At 35.5% G+C, this 22,549-nt stretch overlaps 1 protein-coding gene across 2 annotated transcripts in view; it reads left to right on the top strand.

Annotated features, from left to right (window-relative positions):
- Positions 1–22,549, top strand: part of LOC306866540 (uncharacterized protein) — a 58,359-nt gene that overhangs the window by 31,627 nt on the left and 4,183 nt on the right. For both annotated transcript variants that reach the window (XM_079411800.1, XM_079411799.1), the window contains 6 exons: positions 3,901–4,074; positions 4,287–4,460; positions 4,660–4,830; positions 8,062–8,235; positions 9,093–9,263; positions 20,577–20,750. In XM_079411800.1, the coding sequence (XP_079267926.1) occupies positions 3,901–4,074; positions 4,287–4,460; positions 4,660–4,830; positions 8,062–8,235; positions 9,093–9,263; positions 20,577–20,750 (1,038 nt within the window). The remainder of the gene's footprint in view (positions 1–3,900; positions 4,075–4,286; positions 4,461–4,659; positions 4,831–8,061; positions 8,236–9,092; positions 9,264–20,576; positions 20,751–22,549) is intronic.

Below are 22,549 nucleotides of genomic sequence, written 5' to 3'. Positions count from 1 at the left end.
AAGCCTTGCCCCTCTCCTTACAGCTAAATTAATATATTTGCAGGACTTTCTGACATTTACAGACGAAAAATATACCTGTGACGTATCAGATATGCACTGAGGAAAACACAATGTTTCAAATGCGTTAAACAGCACAAATATTCGCTGTTTGCTATGGTGGATCGATTTGATCCATGATCGACATTAAGGGCTGCTTCAGAATAAGCGTGTACGTCACATTATCCTGACTCACTGAACCTGGATAGCATTAGTCAGATTGCGTGAACTTAAATTGTCGTTTATGGAACCGCTTTAGTCCCGATTGATTTGTTAGGTTATTTCAAGTCAGGTTTTGGACTTTAATCCCCGCTTTTGTTACGGTCTTTTATGGAACAGGCCCCAGGTTTCTAAGTTTGAACTAAGTTTAGTTCTAAATTAAGTTACTAAGTTTGATCTAAGTTTAGTACTAGGTTTCTAAGTTTGATCTAAGTTTAGTTCTAAATTACGTTTCTAAGTTTGATCTAAGTTTAGTACTAGGTTTCTAAGTTTAATCTAAGTTTAGTACTAAATTAAGTTTCTAAGTTTGATCTAAGTTCAGTACTAGGTTTCTTAGTTTAATCTAAGTTTAGTACTAGATTTCTAAGTTTGAACTAAGTTTAGTTCTAAATTAAGTTACTAAGTTTGATCTAAGTTTAGTACTAGTTTTCTATGTTTGATCTAAGTTTAGTTCTAAATTACGTTTCTAAGTTTGATCTAAGTTCAGTACTAGGTTTCTTAGTTTGATCTAAATTTAGTTCTAAATTAAGTTTCTAAGTTTGATCTAAGTTCAGTACTAGGTTTCTTAGTTTGATCTAAGTTTAGTACTAGGTTTCTAAGTTTGATCTAAGTTCAGTGCTAGGTTTCTAAGTTTGAACTAAGTTTAGTTCTAAATTAAGTTTCTAAGTTTGATCTAAGTTTAGTACTAGGTTTCTAAGTTTGATCTAAATTTAGTTATAAATTAAGTTTCTACGTTTGATCTAAGTTCAGTACTAGGTTTCTTATTTTGATCTAATTTTAATACTAGGTTTCTAAGTTTTTTCTGATTTTAGTATTTTTATTTTATTTGACCGCAATGAGATCAATATTCCACATTGGCTCATGATTGGAATATTATATATGAAAAAAATAAAAATAAAAAATAATATATATATATATATATATATACACTCACCTAAAGGAGTATTAGGAACACCTGTTCAATTTCTCATTAATGCAATTATCTAATCAACCAATCACATGGCAGTTGCTTCAATGCATTTAGGGGTGTGGTCCTGGTCAAGACAATCTCCTGAACTCCAAACTGAATGTCAGAATGGGAAAGAAAGGTGATTTAAGCAATTTTGAGCGTGGCATGGTTGTTGGTGCCAGAAGGGCCGGTCTGAGTATTTCACAATCTGCTCAGTTACTGGGATTTTCACGCACAACCATTTCTAGGGTTTACAAAGAATGGTGTGAAAAGGGAAAAACATCCAGTATGCGGCAGTCCTGTGGGCAAAAATGCCTTGTTGATGCTAGAGGTCAGAGGAGAATGGGCCGACTGATTCAAGCTGATAGAAGAGCAACTTTGACTGAAATAACCACTCGTTACAACCGAGGTATGCAGGAAAGCATTTGTGAAGCCACAACACGCACAACCTTGAGGCGGATGGGCTACAACAGCATAAGACCCCACCGGGTACCACTCATCTCCCTACAAATAGGAAAAAGAGGCTACAATTTGCACGAGCTCACCAAAATTGGACGGTTGAAGACTGGAAAAATGTTGCCTGGTCTGATGAGTCTCGATTTCTGTTGAGACATTCAGATGGTAGAGTCAGAATTTGGCGTAAACAGAATGAGAACATGGATCCATCATGCCTTGTTACCACTGTGCAGGCTGGTGGTGGTGGTGTAATGGTGTGGGGGATGTTTTCTTGGCACACTTTAGGCCCCTTAGTGCCAATTGGGCATCGTTTAAATGCCACGGCCTACCTGAGCATTGTTTCTGACCATGTCCATCCCTTTATGACCACCATGTACCCATCCTCTGATGGCTACTTCCAGCAGGATAATGCACCATGTCACAAAGCTCGAATCATTTCAAATTGGTTTCTTGAACATGACAATGAGTTCACTGTACTAAAATGGCCCCCACAGTCACCAGATCTCAACCCAATAGAGCATCTTTGGGATGTGGTGGAACGGGAGCTTCGTGCCCTGGATGTGCATCCCACAAATCTCCATCAACTGCAAGATGCTATCCTATCAATATGGGCCAACATTTCTAAAGAATGCTTTCAGCACCTTGTTGAATCAATGCCACGTAGAATTAAGGCGAAAGGGGGTCAAACACAGTATTAGTATGGTGTTCCTAATAATCCTTTAGGTGAGTGTATATATATATATATATATATATATATATATATATATATATATATATAGATTAGTCATATCTGTGTCCTCTTATGCCAGATTCTTAAATTGAATCAATGAATTCAATCTGTTATGCCCCGTCTAGGGTAAAGGCGCAACATGAAAAAGTACAACAACACAAAAAAGATTTGAAAAAATGAATGAACAGTATTTTGAGGAGAGCAATGGTTTAACGATGCAAGTGGGGGAATAATGGCTATTTAACAATCAAATTAGATCACTATCAACAACATCCATAGATGGATTTTGAATAAATTATGTTAAGTTTAACTATAACTTTGTAATGTAGAAATATTAAATGATTGCAAAAATGGAATAATAAGCTACTTTCTTAAATATGAAGCTACAACTGTCAGTAGGTGGCAGCAAGTGACTGTTTAAATGAGTGAGTAGAATCCTTAAATCAGCCGATTAGTTTAAAATGCTAATTCGTTTAACTTTGCAAACGACTGTACTTTGAATAATTTACTGGTCCGTGTAACATCATTTTGATGACATTTCTGCCCCACTATGTGTGATGGCAGTGAGATGGGAGAGAGCGCTCAAAACTCTTCAGATCGCATAAAGTAGTGAAGCATTAATATAATACAGAATCATCCTCTGTACAGAAACGAGGCGAGAACATATGAGAATTTATCTTTATATTTCTAAATGTGTGCTCTTTGGGGCTAAAGTCTTGATGGAGCTATTTAAAGTAGCCATGTGATCATAAATTAATCTGTGCAGATGCAATTCAATATGAGTGACCTTCTATGTGAAATTATCATAAATGCTAGTTTATGGTGTTTGATTATGGTCTCGAAGTTCTTAGTTGGAAGCTGTTAGGCCCGGCTGACCCGTTCAGTCCTTGCGTCCGCAGTGGAAATGTGTCTACTAATTTTCTGACTGGTATTTAACTGAACAAATCAAACAAACATATGTCCGGCCATGGTTGTGTAATTTTATGTTTGAACCACAGTGGTGACAGCGAGGTCATGACCCTTTACACAACCTGTGATGATGCGTTTCCAAAGTTATTAGCATCATAAAACTTATTTTATATATTTTAATTTCAAGAAAAAAATGTGTATTTTTAACACTGCACTTTGTGTTTCCTTGGCATTAAATGACAGAAAACTAGTTAACGCTGTTGTGTGAGTGTTTCTAATACACCAGCCGAGGGAGTGATGTCAAATGAGACATTTTTCTCTGTTCTGACCAATGCAGTCAATGATGACTCTTTTTCTCTCTCTTTTGTAAAGTCACAGAAATACTATCATGGATTTTTATTTTTGCAATTGTAGAAAATTAAAATGCAAAACTTGTATTTGTTGTAGTTTGCGTTCACCAATATAGAGCTTTACCAGCTATACTGTGAAAAGGGTCATTCAGACCAAAATCCTGTAGTGCATATTTTATTTTCTTCATTCTAGAACATGTACTTGTGTGACAAGCTGTGTTATAAGGAAGAATAACATCTTTTTTTAATAGACTTTCAGACTGCAGTATCACTGAAGAAGGTTATAAAGCTCTGGCTTCAGCTCTGAGATCAAACCCTTCACACCTGATAGAGCTGGATCTCACAGGAAATGATCCTGGACAATCAGGAGTGAAGCAGCTCAGTGATTTACTACAGGATGGACTCTGTTCATTAAAGACCATCAGGTGAAAAAAACCTTCAAATATTTCAAAATGAACCACAGATGTGAAATCAGCTGTATGAAAATGGATAGAAGGGTCAAATGCACCGTTGTTGAATAGGACATGAACTGGAATTAAATAGCAGTTCAGAGAAATTCAACAGACACACAACAGAATTAGTGGCAAAAATAATGTAAAAGTATAAATGATCTGAAATCCTTATCTGCTTCCTGTAGGTTTTTGAAAAGTCCTGCTGCAGAGGAAGCGTGTGAGTATCTCACTGGAGTTCTGGGTAAAAGTCCATTACTACTGAAGGAACTGGATCTGAGTGAAGATAAATTAGGAGATCTGGATGGGGAGAAACTCTCTGCTCTTTTGATGGACTCTCACAGCAAACTGGAGAAAATAATGTGAGTGAACATGATTTATACATTGAAACCTCTTTGATTATTCATTATTAAAGACTGTCAGTAACATGTGAGATCAGACAGGCGTGTGGAGTTTTGCCCAGAACAGAACCATACCACCAACACTAACTGTATGCAATATAATTGTAATAAATATACTTGACGAAAGTGGTCCTGACTGAAATGCTGTTTTTGTGTTCAGGCTGAATAATTGTGAGCTGACAGAGAAAAGCTGTTCAGTTCTAGCTACTGTTCTCTCCTCCAAAACCATCCTGAAAGAGATGAACCTGAACAACAGTCGTCTGCTGGACTCAGGAGTCAAAGAGATCTGTGAGGGACTGAAGAATCCTGTGTGTGAGCTGAAGAGACTGAAGTGAGTACATTTCACCAGCAGCTACACTCAACACCACAGAGATGAGATCAATATTGCACATTGGCTGATGATGGGAATATTATACATGACACAGAACGTCTTTATGTCCACATCAAACATTAGACTTTTAGACGCGCACTCCACTTCGTCTCAGTACCAGGCGCGAGTCAAATGAGCGTGGAAACACTACTGTGCTCGCAGTGTGTGCTCTTCAGTTGCATTGCAATTTTCATATCAAAGCGTGACAGAAACTGTGAGCATGTAATGTGTAGTTACAGTTGAAGTCAAAAGTTTACATACACCGTGCAGAATCTGCAAAATGTTCATTATTTTACCAAAATAAGAGGGATCGTACAAAATGCATGTTATTGTTTTTTTAGTACTGACCTGAATAAGATTTCACATAAAATGTTTATATATAGTCCACAAGATAAAATAGGGTGAATTCGGGTAATCTGGGACATTTTTAGCAATTTTGATTTCTGCGATTTATTTCAATATCTATCTAACACATGAGATCAACACATTAGACTTTTCTGAAATCCCTAAGATGTTTTCTAACCACACAAGAAGAAAGAATGTAGATATTATACCCAGAGAAGACATGCCACATCTATTAGTGTTTTTGTGACAAAAAAATAATCTACTTTAATTTGATAATCTGGGACAGGTCACTTTGTAATCTGGGACACATGTATTAGGCCTAAAAAAGCCTATATTCACCATACTTTATGCATGCCAAACACAATATCACCCATTTTAAAAGAGTATTATGAAAAAAATGACAAGTACTGAAATCTCAATAATAAAATGTATATATATCAGCAAAATAATTTCTATCTCTACACAGGATTAACGATCTACTGTGTTAATTAATTTAAATTAATTTAAAACTCTATAAAAAATTTGGGTCTACTCGGGGAACAGTATTGAATAAATCACAAACATAATTTGACAACAATTAGGAACATTGTCTTATTTATGACAGATTTATGTCCTTAACATTAATCTAGTCAGAATCCTGTCACTGACCTTGTCATGCAATTCCCAGGGGAGCTTCTTGATTGACAAGTGCCCTGCCCCTTTCTGTGGAATCACCCCCATGAAGTCACGTGATTTCAGTCACATGACATCCATGCTAAAATTATAGTAAAAGCCCTGCTGACTAAATTTTGTTAGAACAAGAAATAAACACACTGGATGTCCCAGATTACCCGAATTCACCCTAATAGCTGAATTTTTAAAAATGCAATTTTTTGTTTTTGTTTTTTTTGTTTAGTGATAGTTGTTCATGAGTCCCTTGTTTGTCCTGAACAGTTAAACTGCCTGCTGTTCTTCAGAAAAATCCTTCAGGTCCCACAAATTATATGGTTTTCCAGCATTTTTGTGTATTTGAACCCTTTCCAACAATGACTGTATGATTTTGAGATCCATCTTTTCACACTGAGGACAACTGAGGGACTCATATGTTACTATTACAGAAGGTTCAAATACTCACTGATGCTCCAGAAGGAAAAACCATGTATTAAGAGCCGGAGGTGAAAACTTTTCAGAATATAGCAGCCAAAAACCTAATAACCAGCTGCTGTGATGTCTGTTAATCAAAGATCAAAAGAAAAAAGTGCAAATCAATAACTTTTGTAGCTGAATTTTACTCCTCTAATGGTGTACATATTGTCCGTTACGGGGTGGTACAATAAAGGCACCCTTGCCTGAATAAAAAGGGCAATAATATTAAGGATTTTGTGCCTGAGGTGGGAAAATGTGTTTTTTGAAGGGTTAACATATCTTTCAAGCTGTAGCTTATTTTTTAAAAAAGGTTTGTCTTTAGTGACAATTTAGAAAACTGCAAAGTGGAAACGACACCCGCTTCGTAGAATGACTCAGCTATGGTTTCCACGAAAAACACAGACAGGATGACGGAGCCCATTCATAAAAACTGAATTTACTCTATAGCGCGGAATGCCATGGAATTCATAAATTGACGGATGAATAACAGAAGGTCTGTCACTTAATTCGAATTGCGATATGAACTAGTGTATGTGAATATTAAAACGTAAAAGGACGGTTTAAATATTATATAATACTCTTGTATTACTTTTGTACAATGTAATGTACGTCTTTATATATTCCATTTACTGTCAAATTTAAATATGTCAATTAAATTATAAAAATTATTATTACAACCACATTAACCACTTAACTGTAGAAAAAAAACAATTATCAACTTTTTTTAAAGGAATATTCACACAATTTTTCTTCCATGTTTTAATTTTAACAGTGAACCTCTGTTTGTTTGCCAAAACATAAAGGGGTTTCATTTTCATTTGATTAAATATAAATGGTTCATGCCTTCATTTGATTATCAGAAACAATAAAACACAAGAATTTCTGGAAGAAAAAAAAATTGTAGGGCCCTGTTGTTCAAATTGTTGAAATTGAGAGTTATTTCTTCACTGAAATAAATGCTTTTGTTATTACACAGAGAGTAAAGTACCGAAAAAAGGTACCGTCGGGTACCGGTACCGAATTTCAGGTCCTGATACCAGTACCGTACCGGTTAAAATGTGAACGGTACCCAGCCCTAGTCAGTGGTGTTTATATACATATGGGCATCAAAACTCACTCTGACAGAGGAGCTGTTAACTGGTCATGTTGAGCTGCCTTCAGATCACCACATTCGACAAATTCAGAATGTTTTTATTTGCTTTTCTGATTTGTGTTTTGATCTGTTTAGTAGTTCTGAATGGATCTGTATGTATTTATATACAGTCAGGTTAAGGCAACTGGTATAGTGTTCTGTTGGCGTCTCAGTGTGGTCCTGTTTGGTATTGCAGCTTGACTTGTAGTTATAGAAAATACTCTCACCAAATGTGACATTTATTTTTTTCCCCCAGTTTTTGCTGTTGCACTGTATACATAAATTGTGAATTATGAAAATTACAAAAAAAAAAAAACTTTCTTGAAACTTTCTTGCAGAAAATATAGCTTTGTGAGAATCATCCTCAAACTTAATCTAGAACTTGGTAAAATTATTATCTTTATTAAAAATGTTTCAAGTCTTAATGTTTTTCCCTTTGTTATACTGGGATGAATCATACTGGGATGTATGCTAAAATTGTTGAATGTGGCGCCCTACCTAGAAATATTTTCACCAGCCAGCACCGACAGTATTGTTAGTTTAGTTTTTGATTATAGTTCATTTGATTATTTAAAACCTCTTTTCTGTAGACTCTCAAACTGCAGTATCACTGAAGAAGGTTATAAAGCTCTGGCTTCAGCTCTGAGATCAAACCCTTCACACCTGATAGAGCTGGATCTCACAGGAAATGATCCTGGACAATCAGGAGTGAAGCAGCTCAGTGATTTACTTCAGGATCCAAACTGTCAACTCAAGACACTGAGGTGAGACGTGATCAAATAATACAAAATAAATGATACTCATGTGAATTATTTATATTACACATAATATTATTATTTTATGTTATATTTCACTAATTCAATAAGATACAGATGCTGCAGCTGCTGTTGTTTTGATGATAAATGTCACCACAGTTTAGTTGTGTTAAAGGTTACAGGTTAATCAGATATTTTGGGTCACTAGATGTGCTGGTATTCAGTATTTTGGGGCCTCAATTAACATTTATGATTGTGTTATTGTGGACATTTCTTATGAAAAAATATACTACAGCAGATCTATAACAGGCTACAAACATGTGATGTGTGTCAGGATAATTCAGCACACACACACACACACACACACACACATCTGAACCTGCAGTTCTCTCATAATGAGCAGAATTACTGTTGCATCAACAGACATCAGTTAAATAAAACTATCCAGAGATGGTCTAAACCCAGATCATGTTCCCTGTTAGTGGATCAGCAATCCAGTGTTTGGTGAATTCTGCTACATAATAATAGGAAGAGCCGGCATCAAAAGATCAACTAAATATATGGCTATGAATGCTTAGCTGTCACAAGCTAGTTATCCCTTTGCTAACTTTCCTCATCTCCTGCTTAAAGCTAGAAATATCTTTGAGAATTTTTGAGAATTGAGAATCATGATCTAGTGAGCTTTTGCCCATGAGTTTCTTTTAAAGAATTTACTTTGACTTTCTCAAAGATATTTGTATATTTAAATGTTCAATTGTGAAAACTTGAACTAGAGCTTTTCGTTAAAAACAATGTTTGATCATCTTTAAATGTTTTGTGATGCAATACACATTGAATTGAATCCTGCTTCATCTTCTCTTCTGCAGGTTTTTGGGTCCTGCTGCAGATGAAGCCTGTCAGTATGTGACTGGAATTGTGGGTAAAAACCCGTTACTCCTGAGAGAGCTGAATCTGAGTGGACATAAACTAGGAGACACACGAGTGAATCAGATCGCTGCTCTACTGCAGGATAAACACTGTCAACTCAACACACTGCTGTGAGTATCTTACATCATTTCATGTGTCACATGACTAGTAATGTTACAGTAGTCTATTTTACTTCTCATTTGAGTCCGACCCCACGCTATAAAGCTTGGAAGAGCCAGGATATTTTTTAATATAACTCTAATTATATTTGTCTGAAAGAAGAAATTCATATACATCAAGGATGGCTTGAGGGTGAGCAAATCATGGGGTAATTTTCATTTTTGGGTGCACTATCCCTTTAAGTGCTCAGGGGTTGGAGAAAATAATGTGAACACACTAGAAATAGCCAGTATTTTATTGTGTTTACCATCGTTTGCATTTAATACAGCTTCCAACCTTCTTAGAATAGATTCATACAACTTTTGAATAGACTTCAGTTAAATGTAGTCTCTAACTTCTGCTGTGACTGCTGAATGTCTACTTGGTCCAGCCCTGTGGAGCCAATTTTGTGACTCTATTCATCTAACAAATCCAGTGTTTTGCAAATAAACAAATTCGCTTTGCAAAGAAAAACTCGACTTTCAAACAAACGCAAAGTGATTTGCAAATAAAAAACTCTATTTGAGAGAAAATGCAGAGGTATGGACAAATATATGTATTGTGTGTCACAACTGTGAGACTCATTTGCCTTTTTATGAGGAAACTTAGCTAGATTTTCTCATGCGTGCGAGCAGATTTTCTCACAAATGCAGTTGAGCAACTTTCTTTTCCAAAAACACTATCCAATACATTTGCATTTTAGTATTACAATATATTGTGACACGATATATAGTTATACTCCTGCATTGTTTTGAATGTTGAACAATTGTATCAACATTTATAGCCTATGTATTCTATATCCCACGATCCAACAGAGGATAAGAATGGATCAGTTTTTTAGGGAAAGACTGCCTAGTTAAATGTTTAGACATGTCACATCTGATTTTTGAATTGTTTACAGCACTTATTGTGAATTTCACTGACTCTGTAGTAGGGTCACTTTGTTAAAACATCTATATGGTTAATTATAGATATAGTAAGACAGAAACTCACCTGTTTCCCACTCACGTTGGTCTGAAAAGGTAAACTGGTGTTTCGGGTCTCGGGAGACTAGCGTAAATTAACCAACAGCGCTATCTGCTGTTTTTGGAAAAGAAAGTTGCTTAATTCCATTTGTGAGAAAATCTGCTTTTGGTCTGCTGGTGAGATGATCTGCACGCATTAGATTTTTTTTTTTTTTTTTTATTATTTTGATGTAGCAGCATGAACAACAGTACATTACAGTACATTATTTCAAAACAAAAGTAGTTAAAATTTTCTCTGCCATTTTAAATTTTCTTTTTTAAACATAATATAAACAAAATAACAGATAAAATTAAATAATAATATTAATAACAATCATTTTAACGGTTCTGGGGAGGTCAGATATATACTTAATAATCAAATTCCATATTCAATAATGTTAAATGTTTGTTCTTGGTCTATGGTAGAGACTGTGGGAGAAAGTCTGTTAGTTTCCGATGTGGAAAGGATGTGTAAAGGAGATCACAATAACATTTTCCATTCAGAAGGGAAGGATCATTTGTTTTATACCTCCACAAAGTCTGGCCGTAATGGCCTTACATATTCGATCCACTTGGACTAAACCTTTCTGAATACATTCTTCTGAAGACGGAGGGTGTTGGAGAGACTTTTGAACTGTTAGGTTCTGATTGGTTATTTGATGAGTAAACCCCCCTGGGTGCCGGTCAGAGCACCAATAATGAGGAGACAGGTGATCAGCTTTAGATGGTGTATTAGCAGAGAAAGGTCGGGCCACAGATGTACAATAAAAGGTGAAGATAGTCTGCAAAAAATTAGTACAATAAAGAAAATGAATAAACAATTATATAAACAACAGTAAACATTCACTGTTACATAATGAAGCCAAAATATTCCTAATTCACATCAGTAATATTTCTCTATGAAACATACGGTTAAATGAAGGGAAAGAAGGTCTTTCACAGAGTACTACAAGCCATGAGTGATAATTTGTCACTATGAACATACAGCTCCCATGTATGGATAGAATCGGGCGCATCTGAGCAGCATTTACATAAACATAACGCTCATCACTCATTCTGTAATTTAACAGCTCAACAGAACAACATCGCGTCATTCAAACATCTTTAAGAAACACTGTAACACATAACACTGGTTTACAACCAGATAATGAATGAATAATCACAAGTTAAGTAACATTCCCAGACTGAATAATACAGAACGATCGTTACAGGACATGTCTGGGCATGTTCGTCGGATACAGACGCATATAACACTGTTCTGATCACAAATATAAATAAAATCTGCTTACTGTGTGGTCAGTGACTAACACCTTGATATTAAATCTGCAGCAATCACCACGAACAAACTCGAATAATCATCCTGGTGCCATAGGCTCGAACAGATCACCCGAACACAGCAAACAACGGCAGCTCAAAATGAACTACACTGCCCTCTTCTGTCATACTACGACTACAGTTTCAAATTAAAAGTCCCTCTTGCAGGAGCCTTTAATACAGAGGGAAAAAGTAATATTTTCCATAACATAAATATCATTCACAATATCCATCCATTCTTGTATTGTGGGGGGTTCAGGAAGCAACCAGCACCTCGTAAGTGCTTTTTTACCAGCAATTGTTAGAATGTCAAATAGGTATCTTTCAGGCCATCTTGTCTGGAGATTAGTATTTCCTAAATATAATGTGGAAAAGCGCGACGGCAGTGTAGTGTTAAAAATGCCTTTCACTGCTTAATGAAGCTCCACCCAAAAGGGTTTTATCACTGGGCATCCCCAGAATATATGCCAGTGATTGGCTTCCCGAAACCCACACTGTCTCCAACATTTGGTGTCCCCTCCCTCAATATGTGCTTTCTGTTTCGGTGTAATAATAAATCTGATAAGACATTTCCACCCAAATTCCCGCCATATGTGAGAATTAGTACATTTCCATGGGAATGTCCATATATCAAGCCATTCCTCATTCCATATTAAAAAATGACCTTCCTTTTCTCATTTTTCTTTAATATATTCTGTGGTGGAGTTTTTTTTTATCCTAAGACCTTTATAGAATTTAGAGATGACACCCTTATTTAAATCACCTTGGTAAGCACCTGTAAATATCTTCAATATTGGGTCATTGTTTTCAAAATGATTGCGTAGCTGGAGATATCTATAAAAATCAGATTTCTCAAGGCAGTACCTTTTCTTCAAACTTTCAAAGTCTTTCAACTCTCCCTTTTCCTTAAGAGAACAGAATGTTGTTATTCCTTTTGAGACCCAAAATTTGAATCTATAATCCATTTTATTCTTGGTTTAATTTCAGGGTCATAGGCACACCATTGAATTATTTGTAATTTCCGATCTAATTTATATTCTTCCTTTATTGTATTCCAGATTTTTAGTTGGGCTTTAATCCATGGGTTTTGCACCTTTTCTATAAATCTTCCCAAACTTTTATGGACCAATAATGCTTGAATTGGGGGGTCAGACATTATGGAGAGTTCGATATCTTTCCACCTAGCTTGGTATGTTGGATAACATATGTTAATTAAAGATTTAGTCTGGGCTGCATAGAAATAATCCCTAATATGGGGTAATGCCGTACCTCCTTCCTTCATTGGGAGCTGTAATGTTTTGAATTTGATCATGGGTTTTTTCCCTTGCCAAATAAATCTGGAAATGATCTTATTTAATTCAGACCAATTTTAGGGGAATTTCTACAGGTAGTGCTTGAAATAAATGGAAATATCGTGGAAGAATTTTCATCTTTGAGTCAATTCTATGACTAATGCCAAGGAAAGAGACGGCATTCCACCTGTGTATATCTTTTTTAATTTTTATTAAAAGTGGGTTAAAATTTGCCTCTGCTATAGAGGGTGACACGGGATTGGATTTTCAAACCTCTCCCGTCCCACTCCCACAAAAAAAAAATCTTGTCCCGTCCCAATCCCACGAAAAAACTGGGGGAAAATCCCGTCTCGTTCCACTCCCGGAAGAATGACTTTTTTTGGCCAAAATCTGTCAGTTACAGTAAAAATATAGCTCAGATCACAGCATGCCCACCTTGAATAAAAACCCAAAATGTAGTTTTTTGTTATATTGAACTGAAAGCTAGCTTTGCACAGTGTGCATTGCACACATTACATTTTATGTAAATCATCCATGCATTTTATATTTGAATTTTTTTTTTTTAATTTGAAAGTAGACATTTCTCTCTATAGATATATTTTTCAAAGTTTCTCGCTCAAGTTCACAGAGACCTAAAGTGCATCCTGTTTGCTTTAAAGCACAACGTTTCGTTGTTATTCTGAGTGCACACAAATAAACGTAGAGTCTTTACAGATTTAAAAGATGTATTAGGCTACTTTTATCTGTATGACCAAAAATTACAGAGATTTTAAGAGCAAGTGAGCTCAGCGGCGCCTGTCCTGCAGCGAGTGCGCTATGCAGCTTCCACTCTCCACACAAACACTTCAATAGCACACATTTCTCTAGGTTAACATCATATTGAGCGGCCATGTAAAGTTGCTACTACATAGGCTACATCTTTCAGATGAAAAGCCATATTTGAGGTCGATGAATGATAGATGAGCGTTCGGATGTCCTGCCCAAGTGTATTACCAGTTACCACATAGACCAGCCGTTAACAATCTGTCTGTCACGGACTGCGTCATTCACTTAACCAGCCACACCAAAGCAAACAGGAGGAGAGCATAAAGAGACAGGGCAACTAGAATTGTGTTCAGAATTAAAATATACAGTTTATTTATATAAAAGGTATATTTGTGTATAAAGTTGGGTATCATTACTATTCCCGGTCCCGCCCACTTCCGCTGACATTTTTTCCTGTCCTGTCCCAATCACGTGATTCGTAGCGATTTTGTTTCCCTTCCCGCGGGATTCCCGTGACCCGTAGGATTCCCGAAAAATTGTCAGCGTCTATTCTGCTAGTGTTGAAGTTTCTTTCTTTGAGTATATTCCTAAATATTTCAGCGAATTCTGATTCCAATTAAGGTTCAATTTATCTTTTATATATTGTGGCGGTGTATATCACTGCAAAAAATGCTTTTCTTATTTAGATTTGTGTCTTGATTCCAGCCAAAATATCTAAAAATTCTTAAATCAAGAAGGATTTTCTAGAGAAGTAAAAATTATTGTCTTGTTTTCAGAAAAAAACTAGTCAAAATTAAGTGAATTTTTGTAAATAATCTGCCAGTGGTGTAAGAAAAATAAATAAATAAAAAATAATCTTGTTTTCTGTTTGACATAAGATTATTTTTCTTACCCCATTGGCAGATTATTGTTGCTTGTTCAACAAGTTATCTAGAAAGTCAACCATGTCTGTTCCTTCTTTATCTTCGGGTATTCTGTAAATCGTTAAATTATCTCTACGAGCTCGGCCCTCCTGGTCTATGAGTCTGGCTTCCAGATTAGCTTGCCGCTGTGTTAGCTGCTTGATTAGCGTTGATGCTGCTTGAAGCACGATTTCAGTTTCTTCAATTCTTTCCTCTTCCTCCTCCAGTTTGTCGTTTGTTCTCTTCAGTTCTTGTTTAATGTTGGAAAGCTGTACCTTATTATCCCTTCTGAATTCTCGGAGTTCGTTGAGGATGCATCGCAGGCTAACTTCAGAACTGTCTTCGCCATGTGGATATGATGTCGGCGAGCTGCTTCTGCTACCTTGCCTTGGTTCAGGGTCATTTTCTACGACAGGTGCATCTCAGAAAATTAGAATATGGTGAAAAGGTTATTTTTTTTCTTGAATCTAAAATATATGAAAGTTTCACTTTTTGAAATAAGTTGCATTACATGTAAAGTGAAATATTTCAAAAGTTTTTTGTTTTAATTTTGATGATTAGAGCTTCCAGCTCATGAAAGTCAAAATCTCCTATCAGTATCTCAAAATATTAGAATATTTATATTTGAGTGTCAATAAATGACCATCCATACAGTATATATTCTGGGTATCTCTTGTTCTTTGAAACCACAATAATGGGGAAGACTGCTGACTTGGCAATGGTCCAGAAGACGATCAGTGACATCCTCCACAAAGAGGGTAATTCACAGAGGGTCATTACTGAAAGGTGTGGCTGTTCAAGGAGTGCTGTATTAAAGCATATTAAATGCAAAGTTGACTGGAAGGAAGAAATTCACTTTGCTACATCTGGTAAGCGCTTCCGTAGCCTGATGGCAAAAACTGAGAGACTTAGGAGGAGCTTCTTCCCCCAGGCCATCAGGCTCCTAAACTCTAACTCTGTCATAACATCTCATGTCTCCATGTAAATATCACTATAAATAAGCTACTCATAATTTTTTCTACCTTGTATTGCTGCTATTTAAATACCCTGTACAACTCTTTTGCTATTTTTTTGCACATTCCTTCTTATATTACTTTTTAAATCAACAAACATACTGACCTGCACATTTATATTTATATTTTTTATCTTTTATTTTATTCTTTTCTTTTTCTTAATATTTATGTACATTCTGTGTTTTGTATTCTATATAATTGCACTGTCCTTGGAGCGGACCTGACTTACAGTTCACTGCTGGTTATACTCTGTATAATTGTGTATGTGACAAATAAGAATCTTGAATCTTGAAATTGGGTAGGAAAATGTGCACAAACAACAGAGATGACCGCAAGCTTGAGAATACACTCTTAGAAGAAAAGGTTCTATATAGAACCTAAAAAGGTTCTATCAGGCGCTTCATTTTAGGGGTTCCATATAGAACCCTTTTTAAGAGTTCAATCAAAAGAACCCTTTAGGGTTTAGCTAATTTAACACTAGAAAAACTTATATGTATAAGCATAACACATCAAGGTTTTGTGTGATCATTTAAGACATTTTTATTATCATTTACAATGACAAGCAATATATAACACAGCAATTCATAGATAATTCATTGTTGTTTTCAACCCCCTCCACCTTACTCACCCATCCAACATGTCAGTCACAAATATATGTTGATTGCTAAGAAACCACACAAAAAAACAACTGAATAGAATGTTAACTCCCACAAATAAATAAACAAATTTAACATGCTGCAAGATGGTGAACCTGAAAAGGGAGCTAAAAGACAGACTATATTGTTTTTAAATTTATAAGCATTAAATATTAATTTTACATTCAGATAAGCATTTAAACAATAAAAACAAAGGACCCATGACTATTGCAGCACTGGGAAGGGCTAAATATTGCTGATTAATTTAATCTGATGAAATTAACTGAGTGATGTCTTTTGGATGCGCCATACTAAACAAAAAGACGACAGGAAACAGATACTTCTGGCATCTCTGTTGTTGGTCAGTGACACATCCATTTTGATGCTAACTCTGCTTGCGATGAGTAGGCTTGACATCCTAAGATGGGGATACAGGTCAGAGAAACATTTATTAGATCTAATGAGAGTACAATACAACAGGAAAAAGAAAGGAATCTCTCACAATTAAATCAAATCTTAAAACTTACTAGAATTAGAGATAAGCGTGATGTTTTCATCTGAATGTTGATGACCAAACAAGTAATGCTGCAAGTAAAGAGTCCAGACCTGCAGTGACAGTGCAAAATATTTATTTATTTATCTATCAATCATAAGAACCTGCATGATAAAAGGTGGAAAATAGAAGGAAAAAAAAGATATCAGTAACTTCAGATTAGCTGATTGATGAGTTTCAGTTGGTACTGTGAGGAAACAGAAATAATGTACCTTTTGTGTTATTGTTTTGCAGCAAGTTGGCCATGTTTCCTCTGACTTCCACTTTTCAACACTCTGATAAACTGGTGGTAACTCTTTAAAAGTGCTCTCTGAGTTAGATGAACATCTACAACAACCAAATACAGCGCGTTTAGAATAATATACAAGTACTTCAGCACAACAAAATAATTATATTTTATTATACTACAACTGCAAACATCAAATACTCAGTTATCCACAGAAAAAATGGAAACATCTCCATCAGCTGCTTCTCTCTTTGTTCTTCTTGGCTTGAATTCATGTTTATAACAGCAGTCTGACGGTGATTTGACCGAAACTTTGTTTCATCTTTTCCTATAACGTTATGTATAGGTCCAATACAATCTACAGAGCAAAGAAAAATATTACGTTAGGCTATAACATGAACTCTCCCCAGCATTATTAATTAATTCACAACAGTTTTTATCAAGATATTTTAAATTACATAAAACAAGTTTTATGGAGATGCTGATTTCCTTTTCCAGCAGGACTTTAGCACCTGCCCACAGTGCCAAAACCACTTCCAAGTGGTTTGCTGACCATGATATTACTGTGCTTGACTGGCCAGCCAACATGCCTGACCTGAACCCCATATGGAATCTATGGGATATTTTCAAGAGAAAGATGAGAAACAGTCGATCCAACAATCCAGACGAGCTGAAGACTCAATAGTGCCTCAGCAGAGCCACAGGCTGATCGCTTCCATGCCATTCCTCACTGATGCTGGAGTTTGTGCTTGAAGGAGCCCCGATCAAGTATCGAGTGCATAAATCAACATACTTTAACGAACCTGAACTTTTCTGTTTTGCAAATCCTTTTTTCGATTGATTTCGATTCTAAAATTTTGAGATACTGATTTTTGCCTTTCATGAGCTGTAAGCTCTAATCATCAAAAAAACAAAAAAATAAGTTTGACTTTATATGTAATGAATCTAAAATGTATGAAAGTTTCACTTTTTGAAATGTTACAAGAAAAAATGAACTTTTTCACCATATTCTAATTTTCTGAGATGCACCTGTACATTTGCCGTTGTCCTACTTCTAGTAGAGTAACCCTTTTCTGCATTGTTGCGTAAAATATTTACAAGGTCTCACAAAAACTGATTTTTGGGGGTTATTTTAGAAAACCGTCGGGGAGCTCAAAAATTAGGCTGTTTTCTTGTGTTCATTAGTTTCTTGTGTTTATTCTTGTTATTTTTTAATAACAAAAACCGTTTTCATTGTGTTTATTAATGGGACGTTCAACAGAATAGTACTGTGCTGCTGTAGCAGAACATATTCATAGTGTTTATTGATGCTCCATATCATCTCTCTGCCATCAAACAACCAGATTAATGAATGTCTAACACAATCAAACAGAACAGGTCCAGACTGAGCTTTATTCTGTGCAGGCATTGGTTCTTCAACCTTACTTGTTTCAGAGAAATATTACTGTTCTTCACATCTACAGCCACAGACAAACCTACAGTTTTATTTAGATGTGCAAAGTTGAATCTGTGTAGCAAAGCTGATCAAGCCACTGGACAGAGCAGAGCGAATGCATTTACGTTGTAGTGATGTGCAGACCAGTGTCAATTTAAGCACAAATACACAGCAGTCAGAACTTTAATTTTATTCAGTTTTAGACAAACGATGAAATAGGAATTATTTGACAGAAATAAAAAGATATGAAATATTATTATATATAATATTAATAATATTAAATAAGATAATAAATATTTTAACACCTTTTACACAAGGTTGTTGGGAATTAAAACTTCTTTGTATTTCTATCAAGAATCAGGACAAACTGTACATAAACCATGAGAAGTGCACATTATTTGATTGAATGAGCAACTTATTTGTTTTCAGAGATGGGCACAAATACATCAAAATGTATTTAAAATAAAAATACAAAATACTGTGTGGGAAAATGTATTTAAATACAAATACAGTATTTTATATTTTGAAAATACACAAAATACATTTGAAATTGGCCATCTAGTGAAGTAACACTATTAAGGCCTGTTTACACCAAGAACGATAATTATAAAGATAACTATATTAGTGTATTCTAAGTATACAATGCAGTTGTGTCGTCTGTCACTAAATGTTCAAGCTCTTTGAAGCAGAAATGATTCCGATTGGCTGTCAATGTTTTTATCATTCATCATTTTTTGTGCTGTTATGGTTATAGTTGTTTTGTGCTATCTGCTATTCTCTTAGATTTAGGATGTACTCACACTAGGGGATCTGATCCGTGCTTGAGCATGATTGACCCCCAAAGTCCAGTTCATTTCACAAGTGCGTCTGCTCTGTACCGTGACCAGTGTGGTTTGTTTAACCATGTCCTGGTCCGCTTGAAGAGGTGGCTCTGGTGCGGTACACATGTAGTGTGATCGCTAACCGCACCGGAGCATGGAACAGTTCATTTACTATTTTTGTATGTGCTATTGTTATCATTATGACAGCAAAAATCTTTATTACTACTTGGATATCACACTTCTCAATTAATTTAATTTTGAGTACATTTAGTTTTATAATGGGTCTGGTTCTCATCTTATTGATGAAAGGTATTGTAGTTTGTGAGTAAAGCTGGGAATTCCACCATTAACCTCAGCTGCCTCTGAAATAATCCTCTGATATCTGTCTGTTAGCGAAAGGACAACCGCACTTGGGCTTTAGTACGAGGCAGCTGTGCCTAGTGTGAGTATGCCCTTAGAACAATCTTTTTAAATGTATATCTTTATTATTAGCATTATAGTTATATAGCATTATCTTTGTCTTGGGATACACACACACAGAGAAAGCTGCTTGTTACTCATTTATCCATGTTTCTTTATCGCTCTGACGTGTCAATATTAGTATGTCAGTATGCCCTTAGAACAATAATGCCCTTAGTGCAATAATAATTTCAAGCATTTTGTATGATTTATTCACAGCAGAACAGCATGTATTTGACTGAAAATCCAGAAATCATCAACAAGCTAAAACTGTAAAGATAGCACTGTGAATGAGATAGTTGTCAACAAAAGGGATGCTTCAATTGATTCAAAATTAAATATCTTAAATATCTACGATTTGGGTTTTAATAAGATTTTCCCAGGAAACCTGGCGTCCTCCACGATTCCTATTCTTTCCAACAGAAAAGCACTTGAATGCGACAAGCTTGTAATCAGGACTTCTGAAATTGGAAGTAGGAAATGTTGATAGCACACGAAGGCAGTATTATTCCTTATTTCCTTACAGGAATCCAGAAAATGTCATTCCCCAATTCTAGATGGAGTCTCTCAGCTGCAGCTCACATGAATGAAAGTGGCATGTCTGAACTAGTTGATACAGGAAACCAGCAGCCGTCTAATAAAGAGGTTGATTGGAAAAACTTATGTATTTTGAAAATACAAAAATAGTATTTAAATACATGTATTTGAAATACTGCTCATCGCTGTTTGTTTTTCTGTTTTGAAGACCAAATTGTGGAAAATTATCCAAAGGTATTTGGACACTCTTCCTCTGTTTTTTGTTTTATCAAGACATCGTGACTTTATTAAATAGTTTTCTTCTATCTTCTCTCTTTCTCTCAATGTAGGTTAAGCAGCTGTAAAATGACAGATGAAGGTTGTTCTGCTGTGACTTCAGCTCTGAAATCAAACCCATCACACCTGAGAGAACTGGAGCTGAGCTGGAATAAACTAGGAGACTCTGGAGTGAGAAACCTCAGTGATCTACTGATGAACACACAATTCAAGCTGGAGAAACTAGAGTTAGTATCATTATACTCTACAGCAGTTACAGTGAGATTATACATTTAAGTACTGAGTAATATTAATTAACTACATGTACTTACTATATGGTTATGGTTAGGATTAGGGTTTGATTTAGGGTTACTTGCATGTAATTATGCATACATGAGAGAGTTGATCTTCACCGCTGGGAACAGCAGTACTGGCACACATACATATACATACACACTTATCTCATTCCAGCCCCTGCTGTTTAGCCATCGGAGAGCTCTTCTCCCCATCTACAGTATACATACCCGGATAAACCACACAGACACACTGGTGTTAGTTTGAAGTTTTATTGTTAGTTCGTTTTGTCTCGTGTGTGTGTGTGTGTGCGTGTGTGTGTGTGCGTGTGTGTGTGTGTGCGTGCGTGTGTGTGTGTGTGTGTGTGTGTGTGGGAAGTAGTCGGACTCCCACGTTGCGCCGGCGAAACCAAACGATCGAGCAGCGGCTGCTTATGACGTCACGGCTGCGCCGCGTAATGCGATTGTAGTCCGACGAAACCATTGTTGTTTTTGTGGAGGGGACTGTGTCGTCTTTTCTGAGTAAATGTTGATGATCTGTGTTATTAATATGTGTTAATAATGGTCTATTAGTTTTTGTGTTTCATAATGTGATTGATGTTTTACATGAAGTTTATGATTTAAAAATGAGATTATAAGATTAAATACTTACCTGATAATGGTACCCTCCGGGTAGGGGGTGGAGCCTGGCCTATAAGAAGGGAGCCTATTTTTCCAAACCTAAAACGTCCCACAGTAGATCTGCAAGGGTCCACTGCATCACAAATATGTTTAACACGGACACCTTAAAATAAAGTGTTACCCAGTTTTGTTTCAAATAATTAAAGCTACAGTTTTTAATAACGAAAGAATATGTAGAAGTATGGTATTTGGGGTAACAAGCGCCCCTGCTGTCGGGGCTAAAGGCACAGTAATTAACATGATAATTAATAGATGGCTGACTTTCTCGTTTGTTGACATGACATGATTAGATTCAGATGGTAAATATCATATATTATGTTATCATATATTATATTATATTATTCTCTAATATGGTGTCCATATTAGAGATAAACACCATGTTTAGAATGAAATCATCATATTTAAACACATGATATTAATCATATAATAAATATAATTTGCTGTTTCTACTGTAAATCTATATTAAATTATTATGGGATCTCCTTCAATGCTTTCAGAATCTTTACTTTTTTACATTTTGTTTCTGTATTTTAAAATATATATTTTTTATATTAACATATTTTAATGAAAGTATATTTATTGAACAAAAAATCTTTTATTTTTCAAAATTAGCGGAAAATAGTACAAACTTTGCTAAAATTATTGTTTTGAACAACTATTAACTTAGACATTATTTAAAAAGCATTATTTTAGCTAAAGTATTTTGTTCTTAAGGTGTGCCTTTAGCCCTGTTGTACCCTACTAAAGTTGAGCTAACCCAAACTAAATAATCATTTGTTCCCACATAAGATTTTGTTTGACAAATGTGACCCTGGAGCACAAAAGCAGTCTTAAGTCGCTGGGGTATATTTGTAGCAATAGCCAAAAATACATTGTATGGGTCAACATTATTGATTTTTCTATTATGCCAAAAATCATTAGGATATTAAGTAAAGATCATGTTCCATGAAGATATTTTGTAAATTTCCTACCGTAAATGTATCAAAAGTTAATTTTTGATTAGTAATATGCATTGCTAAGAACTTCATTTGGACAACTTTAAAGGTGATTTTCTCAATATTTAGATTTTGTTG

This window comes from Barbus barbus, assembly GCF_936440315.1.
Source record: "Barbus barbus genome assembly, chromosome: 4".
NCBI classification, from domain to species: domain Eukaryota; kingdom Metazoa; phylum Chordata; class Actinopteri; order Cypriniformes; family Cyprinidae; genus Barbus; species Barbus barbus.
This window is presented reverse-complemented; position numbering and strand designations above follow the sequence as displayed.